The sequence below is a fragment of the Pristiophorus japonicus genome, chromosome 9, assembly GCF_044704955.1.
Source record: "Pristiophorus japonicus isolate sPriJap1 chromosome 9, sPriJap1.hap1, whole genome shotgun sequence".
NCBI classification, from domain to species: domain Eukaryota; kingdom Metazoa; phylum Chordata; class Chondrichthyes; family Pristiophoridae; genus Pristiophorus; species Pristiophorus japonicus.
Genome location: NC_091985.1, coordinates 154783994 through 154801554, shown reverse-complemented (window position 1 = coordinate 154801554; position 17561 = coordinate 154783994). Strand labels below are relative to the sequence as shown.

At 47.0% G+C, this 17561-nt stretch overlaps 1 protein-coding gene across 6 annotated transcripts in view; it reads left to right on the top strand.

The window, feature by feature from the left end:
- Nucleotides 1-17561, top strand: part of LOC139273283 (filamin-A-interacting protein 1-like) — a 432733-nt gene that overhangs the window by 347099 nt on the left and 68073 nt on the right. For all 6 annotated transcript variants that reach the window (XM_070889981.1, XM_070889984.1, XM_070889980.1 and 3 more), the window contains one exon: nucleotides 13976-16790. In XM_070889981.1, coding sequence (XP_070746082.1) covers nucleotides 13976-16790 — 2815 coding nt within the window. The remainder of the gene's footprint in view (nucleotides 1-13975; nucleotides 16791-17561) is intronic.

The following is a 17561-nucleotide window of genomic DNA, read 5'->3' as shown; positions in this document are numbered from 1 at the left end:
ATATTTTTCTGATCATGATCCTGTGAAGCTCCTCAGGATGTTTTACTACGTTAAAGGCGCTATATAAATGAAAATTGTTTGTGGTAAAGCACTCTCGAGAGGCTCTGAACTACCGATGGAGGTGATATTTCGCAGTGCCTTGGGAAGCAATGTAAACATCACAAGTATGGGCAGTGATCTTTCGGGCATTGCTGGAAGTCCACTTATACAAGCCAGCAAAGTTAACTTTGTCGTAGCTGGTCTGTGACGAGCTTCCCAACTGTTGGAGACAGTACAGCGACCAAGAGCTTAAGTGTGAACTTAAAATGACTCGGTATGCAGTATTGCAGAGATCAAACAATTGGATTTTTCATGCTAACTCCTTGTTCTATAGATCAGATTGTTGGATTAGCACACGTCAGAATGTAAAGTGTGGAATGAGAACAGGCAGTTGAGCCTGCTGCCAGGTTACATTGTTTTCCAGATATGATCATTGCCATGCCTGACCGATGACCCTCTCTGTGCATAAGAGCAGTGATGTAGGGTAGATCACATCACCAGCCAGCTCAGCAGTGCCATTCAAAACTGCTGCTTTTCAGGATGCTGGACAATCGGCTACCTAAGAACATAAATAGGAACAGGAGTCGGCCTCTCGAGCCTGCTCTGCCATTCAATGAGATCATGGCTGATCTTCTACCTCAACTCCACTTTCCTGCACTATCCCCATATCCCTTGATTCTCTTAATATCAAAAAATATATCTATCTCTGTCTTTGAATATACTCAAAGACTGCCTCCACAGCCCTCTGGGGCAGAGAATTCCAAAGATTTACCACCCTCCTGAGTGAAGAAGTTTCTCCTCATCTCGGTCTTAAATGGCCGACCCCTTATTCTGAGACTGTGACCCCTGGCTCTAGATTCCCCAGCCAGGGGACTCTCCTCCCTGCATCTACCCTGTCAAGCCCTGTAAGATTCCAATGAGATCACCTCTCATTTTTCTAAACTCAAGAGAATATAGGCCTAGTCCCTAGTCTACTCAATCTCACCTCATAGGACTATTTCCCCTTCCCCCCCCCCCCCCCCCCACCCATCCTAGGAATCAGTCTGGTGAACCTTCGTTGCTCTCCCTCAATGGCAAGTATATCCTTCCTTTGGTAAGGAGACCAAAACTACACAATGCTCCACCTGTTAATCAAATTCAAGTTTGGACGCTCACAGACACCCAAGAAATCGGAGGAACCTGATCCAGTGAATGGCTTCTAACAAGAGCTCTGTTATTCCAAGGTGTCTGTGACAATGGACTACAGAATGAGGACCAGGGATAATGGCACAGCCTCTTCCTCCTTCCCACCTCTGGGCTGTTTGACTTCACTTTATGGAGATCCCTGGCTTGTAAATAGCCATCACGAGAGATTTGAAGTACTTGGGAATTTTCTGCTCCTGGAGGTGAAGGCTATTGGTGCTGGCACCAGATAGCGATCACGACTGGGAACTTTATTTTGCCTTCACTGAACAAGTGTTACTGCTCCATTGCCTCGCTTGCACACACCAACGGTTGAGCTTGGTTCCTTCCTGCTTTGAATGGCTCAGTGCCTTTGTAAACTGAACCACTGATTTAGTTGCAGCTAATTCTAAGGGTGAAGCACCAAGTATTGCAAGAGTCGTGTCCTTGCTGACTTGTCTGGTCACACCAATAAGGGAGGAGAACCGACAGTGGCCTGGATATTACTTGGGCAGGTTGCACGGGAGCGGAGTTTCGGATGGGAAACCCAGACATTTAGGTTTCCCCGCATGCTGTGGAGTTTTAACCGGTGCGGGGAATGCACTGCTGCCAGATCAATTATTAAGGATGAAATAGTAGCGCATTTGGAAAGCAGTGACCGGATCGGTCCAAGTCGGCATGGATTTATGAAAGGGAAATCATGCTTGACAAATCTTCTAGAATTTTTTGAGGCTGTAACTAGTCGAGTGGACAAGGGAAAACCAGTGGATGTGGTGTATTTGGACTTTCGACAAGCTCCCACACAAGAGATTGGTGTGCAAAAGTAAAGCACATGGTATTGGGGGTAATGTATTGACATGGACAGAGAACTGGTTGGCAGACAGGAAGCAACGAGTAGGAATAAATGGGTCCTTTTCAGAATGGCAGGCAGTGACTAGTGGGGTACCGCAGGGCTCAGTGCTGGGACCCCAGCTATTTACAATATACATTAATGATTTAGATGAAGGAATTGAATGTAATATATTCAAGTTTGCAGATGACACTAAGCTGGGTGGTGGTGTGAGCTGTGAGGAGGATGCCATTAGGCTGCAGGGTGACTTGGACAGGTTAGGTAAGTGGGCAAATGCAGTATAATGTAGATAAATGTGAGGTTATCCACTTTGGGGGCAAAAACAGGAAGGTAGAATATTATCTGAATGGTGACAGATTAAGAAAAGGGGAGGTGCAACGAGACCTGAGTGTCATGGTACATCAGTCATTGAAAGTTGGCATACAGGTACAGCAGGCAGTGAAGAAGGCAAATGGCATGTTGACTTTCATCGGGAGGATTTGAGTACAGGGGCAGGGAAGTCTTCCTGCAGCTGTACAGGGCCTTGGTGAGGCCTCACCAGGAATATTGTGTTCATTTTTGGTCTCCTAATCTGAGGAAGGACATTCTTGCTATTGAGGGAGTGCAGCGAAGGTTCACCAGACTGACACATGAGGAGAGACTGACTGACTAAGCTTATATTTACTGGAGTTTCGAAGAATGAGGGGAGCTCATAGAAACATATAAAATTCTGATGGGATTAGACAGGTTAGAGGCTGGGGGGAAGTCCAGAACCAGGGGATACAGTCTAAGGATAAGGGGTAAGCCATTTAGGACCGAGATGAGGAGAAACTTCTTCACTCAGAGTTGTTAACCTGTGGAATTCTCTACCGCAGAAAGTTGAGGCCAGTTCATTAGGTATATTCAAAAGGGAGTTAGATATGGCCCTTACAGCTAAAGGGATATGGAGAGAAAGCAGGAAAGGGATACTGAGATTGAATGATCAGCCATGATCTTATTGAATGGTGGTGAAGGGTCGAATGGCCTACCCCTACACCAAATTTCTATGTTTCTACTGCTGCCAGATGTGTGCAGGGAACACACGGCTGCCAGAAGCCACTTGAAACCTTGGCCCGAACACGTCCCCCGCCCAGAAGTCAACCTGATTGACAGGCTTGTCGGGCAGGAGGCACTCCGGAGCATGCTGCATGACCCCCGAGGTGGGAGTCTGATCCTGGGGGACTTTGTATGGGTGGGGGAGGGGAGAAGAACTCTTGCTCCTCCTAGCCCACCAGCAGTGTTGTAAAGGCACTTGCCTTCTCTCCGAAGCTGTCCTTGGCTTGGCTCAGTTGCCGAGTTTCAGAAGCCTGGGAAACCCGGCCACCTGTAGTAAAACCTGCAAAGCAGGTTAAAGAAGCTTCCAGCCTCGTTAAAATATTTAAAATGCCAACCCGCCTCCCTCCTGGGAGCGGATTGGCTGCCCGCCACTGTAAAACTCTGAATTCGTCGGGTTGGAGCCAGCTTCCGATGTACTCGGAATTTTTCCTGATTTAACCCCACCCCCGCTCAATGCCACGTGCTCAGTGTTAAAATTCCCCCCAGTATGTTCAGCAACCTTTGTTTCCTTACTGGTCTACCTAGAGTGTGGTGGGAGGATCTATGCCGACAGCTTATGACGTGCGAGCCACGTTGATCCGATGCGAGGTACCAGCGCTACCCGTCACTAACTACTTAATTCCTGTCCCCACTGTAATGGGTTGTTGCAGAGAGATGTGCCGACTGCCATGAGGTTAACTTCATGATGAATGGGCCAAGAAATTCTGTTAATTGTGTGCACTACATATAGCACTTGGCTCCACGCTAGATGTAACTGTCGGCATATATTCCAATTCACAATATTCGCATTCCTAGTATGTTAATTTGCGTGTGTTATGTGGCAACATCAGCATTTATTGTAAAAGTTGAGAAATATATTCAGGTGTGTTGCAGATCAGCCATTTACACTCAACTCAAGTATTTTAGAGAAAGTAAAAAAAAAAAATTTGTTTCACACTAATTGTCTTTTCTGGAAGTGGTTACCTCTTGTACATTTATCCATTTCTCTTGCTTGTAAGCAATCTTTGCCCATCCTTGTGTAAACTTAGAACTTCATGAGGTGGAGTGTAATGTAGCCAAGTTTGCTGATGATACAAAGATGGGTGGGAAAGCAAATTGTGAGGAGGACACAAACAATCTGCAAAGGGATATAGACAGGCTAAGTGGGCAAAAATCTGGCCGATGGAGTATAATGTGGGAAAGTGTGAGGTTATGCACTTTGGCAGAAATAATAGAAAAGCAAATTATATTTTAAATGGAGAAAAATTGCAAAGTGCTGCAGTACAGAGGGACCTGGGAGTCCTTGTGCCTGAAACACAAAAAGTTAGTATGCAGGTACAGCAAGTAATCAGGAAAGCAAATGGAATGTTGGCCTTTATTACAAGGGGGATAGAGTATAAAAGCAGAGAAGTCCTGCTACAACTGTATAGGGTATTGGTGAGGCCGCACCTAGAGTACTGCGTACAGTTTTAGGGCCCAAAATTTCACAGAGGTTTTTTTTGGTGCAGTTGTCGAGGTACGTCCGATTTATTAAAAAAAATTAAGTGGCCCGACTGCCAAAAAGAGAGTTCCAAGTTTCGCTGGCATAAACTTTCATTTTGGAGTGGTGCAGATTGTCCTTAAACTCAGTGGGTAGAGCTTAAGGTCTGTACCGAAAAACTGAGGTTGCCAGGGTAACGAGGGACACACTGAAGGGCTGAGGCACAAATAAAGCATTTCCCCTTTATAAAATAGATCACTAAGTGAGATTTGGGACAACAGACTGAAATCTCAATATATGAAACAATATGAGATTCCTTTATTCCTTTTTTAGCATTTTATAGATTTTTTTTTTTTCCACCTACAGTGCCGGTGCCCCTGCACCCATCCCAGGCCGAAACAACCCTGCACTGGCCTACTGCCATCCCAGGCTGAAAGTACCCCTGCTCACATCCCCCCCCCCCTCTTTCTCTCCCCCCCCCCCCCCCCCACCCCCACCACTGCCATTCAGGAACATTGGCGAAACTTTCAGATTTTAGTCTGCTTCAAAAAAAACAGCACAATGGTGGGGAAAATTCAGCCCTTGGTCTCTATGTAAGGAGGGATAATCTGGAGGCAGTTCAAAAGGTTCACTGGGTTGATTCCTGTGATTAAGGGGTTGACTTATGAAGAAGGGTTGGGCCTGTACTCATTGGCATTCAGAAGAATGAGAGGTGTTATTGAAACATATAAGATACTGAGGGGGCTCAACAAGGTAGATGTAGAGAGGATGTTTCACCTCGTGGGGAATGTAGAACTCGGGGGCATAGTTTCAGAATAAGGGGCTGCCCATTTAAAACCGTAATGAGGAGGAATTTCTTCTGAGGGTTGTAAATCTGTGGCATTCTCTGCCCCAGAGAGCTGTGCAGGTGGAGATAGAGATTTCTGAGTGATAAGGGAGTAAAGGTTATGGGGAGCGGGCAGGAAAGTGGAACTGAGTCAATCTTATTGAATGGTAGAGCAGGCTCGAGGGGCCAAATGGCCCACTCCTGCTCCTATTCTGTTTTCAAAGAGTTTCTGCTTTGGGCGCAATTGGCAATCCGAGCACAAATTGCGCTGGTTTCCCAAACTGAATTTATGGTTCAAGTTGCTGACCAACTCGTTAACATAATCACAAATGTAAAATCTTTCACAAACCAGCGCGATTGGGCAACGTAATCGCCGGTAATTGTTTACTTTTCCTTGCATTATAAACTATTCCACGATGTATATAGTAGTATTAGGCAGTCCCTCCTATTGAGGATGACCTGCTTCCATACCAAAAAGGGATGAGTTTACAGGTGTTTCAAAGAGGGACCTGACATTCTAGGTCCTGAACTACATCCTGAAGGGTGGAAGATGCCTGTGCGTGGATTTTTTTAATGTGTGGTGGCCGTTACACACCAGCCACCACACAGGCTTGACAGAGCTAGGTCTTGATCCAGTGGCAAGGGTTAACCAAGACGACTGGAGACCTGCTCTGCTGATCCACGGTGTATGCAAGAGCGGTAACCTACATCTGAGAATGGGTTTATCACAGTACATAAGCGTTTTTAATAAGTGTCTAGTCCACCATGTGAGTAACCTGATTTTTAAATCACTGAAAATAACTTTTTTTTAAAAATGATACTGAACCATTTACTAATTTCATTGGAGTACACTAGTCGGTTTTTTAGTAAGTTAAATATTGTTTAATAAAATTTACTGCCTTTACACCAAAAAAACAAGCTTAATTTGAAGAGCCTCCTTGAACAATCGCAATCAGCAGAAGCTCGGCTTATGCAGAGATGAGAATCCCCTGACGTCGTACTCTGGGTACTGGGTGTGGAAAGGTGCAGGGCTGGCCCCTTTTCTTCAGTAAAAGAGACATCAAGATGAGCAGCCATGACTCGACTCAGACTAAAGTGCAGCTCGAGCACCGGCTTGCGTTCTATTTCTGTCCCGTCCAATGGGCCGGATAGAATGAACTGGCAGGCCGGATGCAGCCATTGAGTTGTATTTTGCTCACCGCTGGGCTAGAAGATCCTCCTCTCTTCACTGAAGAAACTCCCAGAAATGACTGGCACCTTATGGGCTCAATTTTTTTGGAGCAGGCTACTCTTTTTGGCCTAAGTGGGGAAACTCTGGTTTTTCAAATCAATTTGCACCATTACAAGTCAGTTAGTTATGATTTTTTTTTAGGTCAGTTTTTTTTTCAGCCAAAGGGGGCGTAACCAAGCACGTACACCATTTAGGGAAGTTTGGCCAGCTGAGAGTTACTCCAGTTCTGCTTAGGCCAGCGTATGTGGCCTCTCCAGAAAAACCTTCCGATGAGTTAAGGAAATTGGTGCAGGAGAGGGAGAGAACACAATCCGGGGACCGCAAATGGGAGTGGAAGGCCAAGCCCTTCGGGCAGGGTTGGAGCTAAGTTGCTGCTAACTGTGTTTTTCAATTCTTTTAATGTGTTGGGAGCTGGCTGTATGCTTCAGCTCGCATTGTGTCCCTGGTTCCCATGGCAGCCTGATCTTTGCAGATCAAGGCTCCACCCCCAAAACTAAAGGTCGGGTTCGGCCAGGCCAAAAGGAACAAATCCAACGGGGAAACCTAGAATATTTCTTTTTGCCGTACTTGGGCCCCAAAAAATCGAACGTAACTCTTCAAGTACGGCAAAAATAAAATGCTTTGGGGAAAATTGAGCTCAATGTAACTGGGTCTGCGGCAGAGTTACGCTGGGAGATTGGCGATACTCCCGCGGAATTCAGACAACACCTTTCACTCAATTGCACCAACAAACAAGAACGGCCTTTTATAACTCACTGGAATGAAATCAAGCCCAGGGCCAATTTTTGAGTTAATCGTTAAAATTCCTTCAGAAATGAGATGAGACTAAAAATTCGCAAGTTTTTTTTTTAAGTTCTAAGTAAACGATCTTTCAATCGATTCGATTGTGTCCATTCTGAGTCATGCTGCCAATGGCATTATTTTATATATTTAAAGTAGTTATGTTATCGTGCACTTATCCAGAATGTTTGCAGATTTATGGAAACTGACCCCAAAAACCGTGAGTTACTCCCCTTTCACGTGGCAGTGACAGAGGAAACTGGGGTTTCGGATGTGATGACGATGCCCACCCTCACTCAGAGGCACTCCCTCGAAACGAGGATGACCTGCTTCCACGCCAAAAGAGGATGAGTTCACAGGTGTTTCAATGAAGGACCTAATATTCCAGGTCCTGAACTACATTCTGAAGGGCGGAAGCCTGTGCGTGGATTTTTTTTTAACATGGGGTGGCCGTTGCACACCAGCCACCACACGGGCTTGACAGAGCGAGGTCTTGGTCCAGTGGCAAGGGTTAACCAAGACGACTGGAGACTTGCTCTGCTGCATGGACCTAGTGTGCATACATATCGCAGTGTGGGCTGGTCCGTGCTGCTCCTGGGCCCTCGCCTCTTCTGGCCCTGAACTCTCACCTCTCCTTGGCCCAGATCACGCCGCTCCATGATCTCTCGCTGCTCCTTCGCCTGACCTCACCGTTCCTGCTGTACTTGCCTACGTTCTAATCACCGACCTGGACCTTGATGATGTCCCTCTTTGCTGCTGTTGCCCTCCTGCATCAGCTCGCGCTGTACCTTGCAGTGGTACGCTGCCGCTCACCGCTCCTTTTTATGGCCCCGACCTGCCGCTGATGGTCTCTTGCAGGTCGGGGCTGCACGTGATGACGATGCACTGATGCAGCGAATGTCAGGTTTGATGTGCCCGCCTCTGTTTTTCGTTATGACTCCCCTGTTTCCTCAGAGACCATAACCCACCATCTGACCTTGTGTGGTTATGGGTCAGGTGCGGTGAGCGTTCGGCCTTGGCAGGCCGGATTGAATCCATTAGCTGTATTTTGTCCACCATTGGCCTATAGGCATTGCCTGAATTTACTTGCCACTCACTTTAAAGAAAGACTTGCATTTATATAGCGTCTTTCATGACCACCGGACGTCTCGAAGCGATTTACGGCCAATGCAGTACTTTTGGAGTGTAATCACTGTTGTAATGTAGGAAATGTGGCAGCCAACATGCGCACAGCAAGCTTTCACAAATAGCAATGTGATAATGACCAGATAATTTTGTAATGTTGATTTGAGGAATAAATATTGGCCAGGACACTGGGGATAACTGCCCTGCTCTCTTTCGAAATAGTGCCATGGGATATTTTACATCCACCTGAGAGCAGATGGGGCCTCGGTTTAACGTCTCATCCGAAAGACGACGCCTCCAACAGTGCAGCACTCCCTCAGCAATGCACTGGGAGTGTTGGCCTAGATTTATGTGCTCAAGTTCCTGGAGTGGGACTTGAACCCACAATCTTCTGACTCAGAGGCGAAAGTGCTGCCCACTGAGCCACAGCTGACACAAAGATAATAAGAGAGTGCCAAGATTTTGTGAGTAAATTGGGACAGGCTACCCTTCCCCCCCTGCCCCTGCCCCTGCCCTGCCCTGCCAAAGTAGGTGTCCTTAAAACGGTTCATGTTCTGTTTTCAGTTGAGTATTGAGCAAAATCATTCTTTTATCATTACAAGAGTGTCTTTAAGAATCCAGGACAGTGAATGAATGAACGAACTGTTCTGTGTTTGGCCGCATTTCTCTTGGATTCTCTTTAAAGTTAATTAAAGACAGTGCTGTGTGCAGAAAGGTATAAGTTGACAGAAGGGTGCGAACAGCAGTGCTAGATTCTGGCAACAAAATCCCATCCAATCTTGCTGGCCATAATCCAATACAGTGCTCAGATTTTGGCAATTACACTGCACATCAATCTGTAAGAGACAGTTTAGTGAGCCTTGTGCGGAGGATAACAGTCCCCACCTAATAGTTACAGGTGATCTATTCTCTGTCTGGCTTTATGGCTGTGGTCATTGCACATATACATATAAAGAAAATACATTTACAGGAGGATATGTTTGATAATGAGTCTGTAGATGGATGCACTTAATGTCATTTTTTTATTAGAGACTAATTCCGCTCTAAGTAAAACCTGACCAGTGCATTGATGCTGCTCATTATGGGTGCTGCAGGGATCAGTGCTGGGACCCCAACTATTTACAATCTATATTAATGACTTGGAAGAATGGACTGAGTGTAACGTAGCCAAGTTTGCTGACGATACAAAGATGGGAGGAAAAGCAATGTGTGAGGAGGGGACTCAATCTGCAAATTGACATAGACAGGCTAAGTGAGTGGGCAAAAATTTGGCAGATGGACTATAATGTTGGAAAGTGTGAGGTCATGCACTTTGGCAGAAAAAAATCAAAGAGCAAGTCATTATTTAAATGGCGAAAGATTGCAAAGTGCTGCAGTACAGTGGGACCTGGGGGTACTTGTGCATGAAACACAAAAGGATAGTATGCAGGTACAGCAAGTGATCAGGAAGGCCAATGGAATCTTGGCATTTATTGCAAAGGGGATGGAGTATAAAAGCAGGAAAGTCTTGCGACAGCTATATAAGGTATTGGTGAGGCCACACCTGGAATACTGCATGCAATTTTGGTTTCCATATTTACGAAAGGATATACTTGCTTTGGAGGCAGTTCAGAGAAGGTTCACTAGGTTGATTCCGGGGATGAGGGGGTTGACTTATGAGGAAAGGTTGAGTAGGTTCGGCCTCTACTCATTGGAATTCAGAAGAATGAGAGGTGATCTTATCGAAACATATAAGATTATGAAGGGGCTTGACAAGGTGGATGCAGAGAGGATGTTTCCACTGATGGGGGAGACTAGAACTAGAGGGCATGATCTTAGAATAAGGGGCCGCCCATTTAAAACTGAGATGAGGAGAAATTTCTTCTGAGGGTTGTAAATCTGTAGAATTTGCTGCCTCAGAGCTGTGGAAGCTGGGACATTGTATAAATTTAAGACCGAAATAGACAGTTTCTTAAATGATAAAGGGATAAAGGGTTATGGAGAGCGGGCAGGGAAGTGGAGCTGAGTCCATGATCAGATCAGCCATGATATTGAATGGCGGAGCAGGCTTGAGGGGCTGTATGGCCTACTCGTGTTCCTATTGCCTTTGTTCTTATGGTCTTATGATTGATATGATTCCAAGCCATTAATTTTGAATGGTGGGCAGACTGAGATGGTACGTGCTGTTGGTCGGACGCAGGTTTCCTGTTTCCTGTGTTAGTGAGTCCACATCACTTTAGGGAGCTGATGAGTGGAGGCCAGGCAGAGTAAGTGGCTTCTCTGTCCTGATCCCATAGACCACCTCGCACTTGGCTCATAGCAGCATGTGAGGGGCCTGGGAAGGGCTTGCACACCCACATTAATAACCATAGCCAAGGAATTGGAGGGAAAAGTCAGGAGTGAGGAATGCGGGTATTGTGAGCCAAGTTCAATTGTGAATTTGTGCATATCTTCAACCTGAGTCTGTTAGCCAGGCAATGTAAAATACAGCGCTTCAGGTGATGGGATCATGATTTCTGTCATCATAGAATAGAACCATAAAATGATGACACAGAAGGAGGCCATTTGGCCCATTGTATCCGTGTCGGTCGGCAAAGAGCTATCCAGTCTAATCCCACCTTCCAGCACTAGGTCTGTAATCTTGTAGGTTATGGCACTTCAAGTGCACATCCAAGTACCTTTTAAAAGTAATGAGGGTTTCTGCCTCTCCCACCCTTTCAGGCAGTGAGTTCCAGATCCCCACTACCCTCTGGGTGAAGAAATATTTCCTCTTCTCCCCTCTAAACCTTTTACCAATTACTTTAAATCTATGCCCCCTGGTTATTGACCCCTCTGCTCAGGGAAATAAGTCCTTCCTATCCATTCTATCAAGGCCCCTCATAATTTATACACCTCAATTAAATCACCCCTCAGCCTTTTCTGTTCCAAGGAAAACAGATAGACCCAGCCTATCCAATCTTTCCTCATAGTTAAAGTTTTCCAGTCCTGGCAACATCCTGATTTCACCAGAGGCTACAAGGGGACCCTACTGGAATGAGAATCTGGTAAATTATTATTTTGTAAAGCTAAACTCATTGGAACTTATTCTGATGTCCATTTTAATAAAATATCTGTACAGGCCAAAGTTGGATATTTTGAACTCTAGCATTATATTCCCATTTGTTCTACCTCAACACAAATATTATCTCATGAGACGCAAACGAATAAACAGAATGTTTGTTTCCCAGTGACGCATGTACTTTGCAACTGAGCCAGTAAATCATGAATGAGCGAATTGTCTACAAGTATTGAAATTGTGATATCTGAAGGGATGCAACTCAACGCCCTGCGATCTCTAGCCTTTTGCAAACTATTCGAATTGGTAACTCTCTCAAATGTAAACATTCAACTTTTACCTGACTCTCGGGTTAGAATTTTCCCGTAGAACCTTGGAGATGTATACTTTCCAAAACTTGTAATGTTTTCTTGAATTTTGGGAAAAGCAAGCTAACGAAGTTCAGATAATGTGTGCTTTTACAGGGCAGAGAAGGAATACATTCCATCAAATGAACTGTGACAAATCTATTTATCCATCTTTGGGGACTGTGACTATTTTTTCTCCTATTTCCTGCATATCTATGAAACTGGTATCTTGTTGACTAGTCACTCCCCTACTTTAAATCTTTCTCTATGGGATTAATCCAAACTGTGTAAATTATCAGTAGCATGTGACCATAGAAGTGGTCACAGGAAGGCATTCAAGCAACCATTGACTGCTGCTTTCCTCAATAAACTTACTGAATAGGAAGACATGGGTGGGAGGTACATCCCTGATAATGGCTGAAATTTCTAATTTTTTTTTTTTAGGAAGAGAGGTACAGGAGTAGGCCATTCAGTCCCTTGAGCCTGTTCGGCCATTCATCGAGATCATGGCTGATCTGTATCTCAACTCCATCTACCCACCTTTGTTCCGTAATCCTTTAATAGTCTTGCCTATCCAAAATCATCTCCATTTTGCATTTTTCAACTGACCCAGCCTCAACAGCTTTTTGGGGGAAAAGAGTTCCAGATTTCCACTGCCCATTGTGTCCAGAATTCCAAGCCGGAGCTCCAGTCTCCATTTGCTAGGACTGTCTGAATTGAGGTAGAATTTGAACCGTATGCATTCTGACGCCAAGAGGGAATGCTCCAGTTTCAAAGATAAAGGCTTGCTCCAGCCAGCAGGTAGAATATTGGTTGAACTAATCATTGAGCTGGAATTCAGCCACAGAGGTGAGAAGGCAGCTATTGTAGTCCAGTGCTACTCTCTGGGTCCTTTTCTGATCAATAGTTTAAAGTGATTGTAATGTATTTGCTCCATGGGTTCTTTGCTTAAGAATTCCTAGCAACACATTGCTATTAAGAACTAGTTGGTTTATTAGCAAAGGTTTAACAATCACACTACACATTACCAGTTCATTCACCAGGCTCACAACCACCTGCCTCAGCGTGGATCCCCTGAACCCAACTGGCTGGTTGGGAAGAGAGGTACAGGAGTAGGCCATTCAGTCCCTCGAGCCTGTTATTGAGTCTTGTGAACATCACGTGACTGGCTAAGCCACTCCCAACTCAACAGCTCTACAAACCTGTGAGCTCCTCGCAGGCGACTTTGCTTCTTATTATGATGTGGTCTTTTACAATTAACTTGGCAATTACACAATTGTCATGAGGGCTGTAATTAACAGGAGTAGCTTCTGATTGGGACATCTCTAAACTTGCTGCATTGCTTGTCCTCTGTAGTTACAATAGCCATCCTTGAAGCCATTTTTTAAATCAAAGAATGAAAGACTTGGATTTATATAGCTCCTTTCATGACCAGCGGATGCTTCAAAGCGCTTTACTGCCAATGAAGTACTTTTGGAGTGTAGTCACTGTTGTAATATAGGGAATACGGCAGCCAATTTGCGCACAGCAAGCTCCCACAAACAGCAAAATGATAATGACCAGATAATCTGTTTTAGTGATGTTGATTGAAATATTGGCCAGGACACCATGGATAACTCACCTGCTCTTTGAAATAGTGCCATGGGATCTTTTACGTCCACTTGAGAGGGCAAACAGGGTCTTGTTTGAACGTCTCAATCCAAAAGTCATCATCATAGGCAGTCCCTCGAAACGAGGATGACCTGCTTCCATGCCAAAAAAGGATGAGTTCACGGGTGTTTCAATGAAGGACCTCATCCAAAAGACAACACCTCTGACAGTGGCAGTGCTCACTCAGCACTGCACTGGAGTGTCAGCCTTGCTTTTTTTTTTGTGCTCAAGTTCCTGGAGTGGGACTTGAACCCACAGCCTTCTGACTCGGAGACAAGAGTGCTACCCACTGAGCCACAGCTGACCCTAACTCCAATGAGTTGACTTGAGAGGACCAAAAGCTAAATTTCAGTTTCTGATATCCCTTTCTCACCCAATCTATCTTCTTTTTCTTCCTAGGTTGAAGAAGTTGCTTGAACAGGAAAAATCCTACCAGGCTCGCAAGGAGAAGGAGAACCTCAAACGACTGGGCAAAGTGCGAGAGGAGCTGGTGAAGTTGAAGTCCTTCGCGCTGATGCTGGTGGATGAGCGGCAGGGCCACCTCGAGCAGCTCGGCCAGCAAAGCCAGAAGGTGCAGGAGCTGGGTCAGAAGCTGCAGGAGGCGGAGGAGAAGTTCCGCAGCCTCGACCAGCGGGCCCGGGAGGAGGGGCAGAAGGCCATCCGACTGGGAGCCGAACTCGAGCACAAGTCGGCAAAGTCTTCGCAAGAGCATGACGAGATGACGGCCAAACTTGCTGCGCAGGAGTCCCAGAGCCGCCAGTTGCGGCAAAAGCTGTCCGGTGTGACCCGGCGACTGGAAGAGCTGGAGGAAGCCAACAAAGGTCTTCAGAAGGCCGAGGAGGAGCTTCAGGAGCTGCGGGATAAAATCGGCCACGGGGAGTGCGGAAACTCCGGCCTCGTGGCCGAGGTGGAAAACCTGCGGAAGCGGGTGCTGGAGATGGAGGGCAAGGATGAGGAGATCACCAAGGCGGAGGATCAGGGGAGAGAACTGAAGAAGAAGTTGCAGCAGGAAGAGCTGCAGAGTCGGGACCTGAAGCTGGAAGTGGAAAAGCTGCAGAAGAGAATGGTGGACCTGGAAAAATTAGAAGGGGCTTTTAACAAAAGCAAATCTGAGTGTTCCCAACTGCACGCAAGTTTGGATAAAGAGAAGTGTCTGACCAAAGACTTGATCAATGAGTTGGAAGTGGTGAAAGCACGGGTGAAAGAATTGGAATCGTCAGAAGCTAGACTGGGAAAAAGTGAATTCATCCTGAAGGATGACTTGACCAAGCTGAAGTCCTTCACCGTTATGTTGGTGGATGAGAGGAGAGGCGTGGCAGAGAAGTTCCATCAGGAAGAACAGAAGGTGAACGAGCTCAACAGCAAGCTGAAGCAAGAACAGAATAAGACGACCGAGATAACCGAGAAACTGATTGATGAGAGCAAGAGGCTTCTCAAGCTGAAGTCGGAGATGGAGGAGAAGATGTCCACCCTCCTCCATGAGCGGGATGAACTGAAGGCGAAGCTCAGAACTGAAGAGCAAAAGTCAAATGATCTGAACTTTCGAGTTGGCCAGTTGAAGAGGCTTGAGCGTGTGGAGGAGACCGAAGGTGACGCAGTGCGAAGCCGAGCTAAGATAGAGCTAGACAAGCTTTCGGAAAACACCCGGCTGGACAACAGCAAGGTGAAGGAGCTGACGCTGGAAATCGAGCGGCTGAAGAGTCGGTTGCAGCAGTTGGAGGTGGTTGAAGGTGACCTGATGAAGACGGAGGATGAGTATGGCCAGCTGGAGCAGAAGTTCAAGAGCGAGCAGGACAAGGCCAACCTGCTGACCCAGCAGCTGGAGGAAATCCAAGAGCAGGTGACCAGGAACCAGGCGGCGGAGAAAGGCGAGACCCTGAGCCATGAGGCGGAGGCCCGCAATCGGTTGCGGCTGGAGGAGGCCCGGACGCGGGACCTGGTTGCCGAGGTCCTGGCCCTGAAGGAGAAGATTCACGAGCTGCTGAACAAGGAGGATCTGCTCTCCCAGCTGCAGACCGACTATTCCGTTCTCCGGAGAAGGTTCCGACAGGAGGAGAGCCGCAACAAGGACATGGGGCAGGAAGTGGTGACCTTGGCCAAGGAGCTGGAGCTATCCAAACGCTACAGTCGGGCACTGAGGCCAACCATGAATGGCAGGAGGATGATGGATGTTCCGGTGACCTCGAGTGCGGTGCAGACCGATGGTCCGAGCAGTGAGGTGGGGGAGGAAGACAATCCTGCTGTGTTTATCCGGAAATCTGTGCAAGAGGAGAACCATCTGATGAGCAACCTGCGGCAGGGAGGGCTGAAGAAACCCATTGAGCGACCCTCTGTGCTGGAGCGGTACCCACCCGCCGCTAATGAGCTGAATATGAGACGCTCCTGGATCCCGTGGATGAAGAAGAAGGACAATGGGCAGCACAATGGACCTGAGACAGTCGCCCACACTAACGGGAGCTCTGGGCATCCGGGAGAGGTCATCCTGTCCCAGAAACACGGGCAGCCACTGCACATTCGGGTCACCCCTGACCACGGCAACAGCACTGCCACTCTGGAAATCACCAGCCCGTCTGCCGAAGACTTCTTCTCCAGCACCACCGTCATCCCCACCCTGGGTCACCAGAAGCCCCGCATCACCATCATCCCCTCTCCCAAACTTTCAGAAGGTTCCTTCTCCCCCGACCGTGCACCATCCCCCGTGACCATAACCACCTTCTCCAGAGCCAAGTCCCCCCCCGAGAGAGCCACGGCTGCCTTCCTGGACCGAAGTGCTTCCCCAGATCAATCTGCCTCGCCCATCCAGTTCATGACCGTGTGCACCTCTGCCGCCCCCGAGTGCCCGGTGAGTCCCGAGCCACAGGAGCTAACGATGGGACGGGCGGTCTTCAGGGTGACTCCCGAGAAGCAGGCAGTGCCGCCGCCCCTGCGGAAGTACAGCCCGAACGCCAACATCATCACGACCGAAGATAACAAGATTCACATCCACCTGGGCACTCCGTTTAAAAGGCCGGGCAGCAGCTACGCCGAGGGCGCCAGCCCATTGATCACTGTGCGGCCTCTCTCTCTAACCTCGGACATCAAGGAAGGGACAACGGGAACTGTTCTCCGCACTCCTCGCAATGGCACCCCCCCGAAAACCTCGCCCAGCAAAATGACCAGCAGCATTACCATAACTCCAGCGACGACTTCTTCCACCAGAACTACACCGTCAGCGGTGAGTTGCCACTTTCAGTGCCTGCTTGCTCTTGTATCGGGATATGCTGCTTTCCATTTCCATCATGTTTTCCTGTCCAGCATTCACTGTGATTGTTATGTCTGTAATGTACTTATGAATGACTCGTGGAGTCAATGTGTTGTACTCAAATTGTAGTGACCTCGGTCCTTTATTCATAACTCGAGTGAGGCAGCTGCATAGTGGGCAGCCTTTTATACTAGGCCCTGCACACCTATGCAGGTGACCCTCCGGTCTCCCACCGCTGGGCCCGCTGGTGGACAGCCTCTGCCACAGGGGCAGGAAACCCCAGTCTCCACCAGTTGCACCCTCTAGTGGTGCCAGTATAGTATATACACAGTGTAAAATTGATAGTACATCAGGTAACAAGTCTCCATCTTATGCAACTATACAGTGACTACACAGAGTATATCTATAGTCTGCATACATAAGTGATCTGCAGTGACCTTCATTTCATCTGGCTGGCTAGTTCTTTGGGGGTCATAAATGAATTAATTGAAGCACGGATGTAGGCATTTTATGCTTTTGAAGTGTAAAATGCCACTGATGGCTTTGAAAAACATAATTTCTAATTTAACTGTACACTTTTTTTTTTTTCCCTGAAGGTTTAAATGAACCCAGCCCAGACTGATGTATGAAAATCTCTTGTGTTTAGCTCTTAAACATAGAAACATAGAAAGTAGATGCAGGAGTAGGCCATTCAAGCCTGCACCACCATTCAATATGATCATGCAACTTCAGTACCCCATTCTT